Genomic DNA, 2,044 nt, shown 5'->3' on the forward strand with positions numbered 1-2,044 from the left:
TAATCTTTAACATTTTAATGAATAAAATGCAAAAAAAATAGAAAATATTTCTTCTTTTAATTTCTTAATGTGTGTTCTAAAAACACAAGTTAACACTACCCTAATTTATTTCTTCTTCATTTTCCTCCCATCTACTTCATTTACTTGTTATATTTTTTGTTAAAGACACTCAAATGTTGAAGTTAGCTAGAGTGTTTGTCAAATAAGAGTTTCTTTTTTCTTTCTCATGAGCTTAGCTCAATTGATAGGGACAATGCATAATATTATGCAAAGTTTGGGGTTCAAATTTCGACCACCAAAAAAAATAGATTTTTTTGGGACAGTGAACATTTATTATGGATTATGACTTCTTCTCCTTCCTTATTATAATTGAAAGTGTGGGTCTGCCTGACTGCCTCATTTCAGCTAAATGTTGCACATCAAACAAATAAACACATGCAAATAAATACATACATATAGTACGTTAATAACTTACTACATAGTAACTTGTTCCTTGAGGGGATTAATTTATATAACTAGATAATGGAACTAAAATACTAGCTATGAAAGAAACATATACACATACACCGAATATGACACTGCAACATTGATAATAATTTGAAAAAATATATTTATTAAATGTAAACACACATCTATCAATTTCGAACGACACACATCGAAAACTGAACACACCTTCGTTCAGCTGAATTAGAAGTGACGATGTTACATTATATATGTTGCAGCATAAACCCTAATTAAGAAGAATTCATAGTTTCCATTTGCATGACAGTGGTATCATCAGTGGAATCAGAATTAGAAACCAAAGTGATCAAAAAATCAAAAATATCAGTAGCTATAACAGCAGAAGCAACATCTTCTTTATTCAAAGTTCTTCTTTTAGCATCAATAGCCATAATCCAAGACCTTCTTGTAAGTTCTTCAATGAAAAGTTCACAAGCTTTTGAGAAAACAATTGGAGCTACACCTGATATCATTTTCACGTCTTCACTAGAATTCTTCATTATCTTCTTTATTCTTGCTAATGGTAATGAATGTGGACCTGTTCTTCCTATGCCACCATTTAGTATACCTGAATATGCACCTGCTTGTCTCATATTGTTTCTTTATTTTTCTCTGTTTTTGAGTTGGATTATGAGTCTTAATTTCAGTGTTATATATAAACAAATTAATAAATAGCGATTAAGTTGAAGCTTTCACTCTTTTTACATTGCCGGCTATGCCTGCTTTTGCCGGCTAATTGAGAATTTGAGATTATTAGAAATGAATAAATTAATATGTGTGTATTTTTTTATTAGACTTGTTGACTGTGTCAAAATAAAAATTTGACTTGTTGACTCCTACACTCTTATCGAATATTCAATAAGAGTGCAAGACAATTTGTTTATTGAGCTTTCACTCTTATTCAAGTAGTTATTGGAGTTGATGACTCAAAGCGGACTCAAAGCTTGATTTGTTGCTTTTGTTAAGAAATATTTGGAATCATGAAGTAATTAAAAAGAGTGCAAGACAATTTGTTTATTGAGAATTTTAATTTTTGTAGCGAAGTATCTATGCTGTATATAAAGAAATGAGTTCATTTTAGGTTGATTTTTTCTTCTTCTAATTATAATTTTAAGCAAATTTAATCATAATAGTGTTATTTTGTTGGTGTCATTTAAAAAGTTAAAAAAATTAGAGTATATTTATTATACTTTTTCGAGAGATATTATATTTATTATATTGTTGGTATCGTTGAAAAAGATAAGTATAATTTGTTGACAGTCTACGAGTTGTTTAATGAGTGGCATTTCAATGGTGAGCTTGAAAATGGAGTGAGTCATTGATGTGGTGAAGTGAATATCTTCTTGTTGATTTTTTATTGTGATCTTGTGTTGTAGGCGATGGTGATGCACACAGTAAGAATTCAATTTAATGAATGTTTACTGGAATTTTTGGACAAACATGCAGCAAGAATTCAATTTAAGGAAAGTCTCACCTAGAAGATGTATCACAAGATACTGGAAGGAGAAATTAACTCAGTGCATGTATTAACCTCAAAGCTTCA

At 29.8% G+C, this 2,044-nt stretch overlaps 1 protein-coding gene across 1 annotated transcript; it reads right to left on the reverse strand.

Moving 5' to 3' along the window:
* Window positions 1-586: 586 nt before the first annotated feature.
* LOC11410869 (nuclear transcription factor Y subunit C-1) lies at window positions 587-1,169 on the reverse strand. Its single transcript, XM_003596486.4, has one exon. It carries the CDS (start codon window positions 1,092-1,094, stop codon window positions 735-737), a length of 360 nt encoding a protein of 119 aa, XP_003596534.1. The 5' UTR covers window positions 1,095-1,169; the 3' UTR covers window positions 587-734.
* Window positions 1,170-2,044: the final 875 nt, after the last annotated feature.

Source organism: Medicago truncatula, chromosome 2, assembly GCF_003473485.1.
Source record: "Medicago truncatula cultivar Jemalong A17 chromosome 2, MtrunA17r5.0-ANR, whole genome shotgun sequence".
NCBI lineage: Eukaryota > Viridiplantae > Streptophyta > Magnoliopsida > Fabales > Fabaceae > Medicago > Medicago truncatula.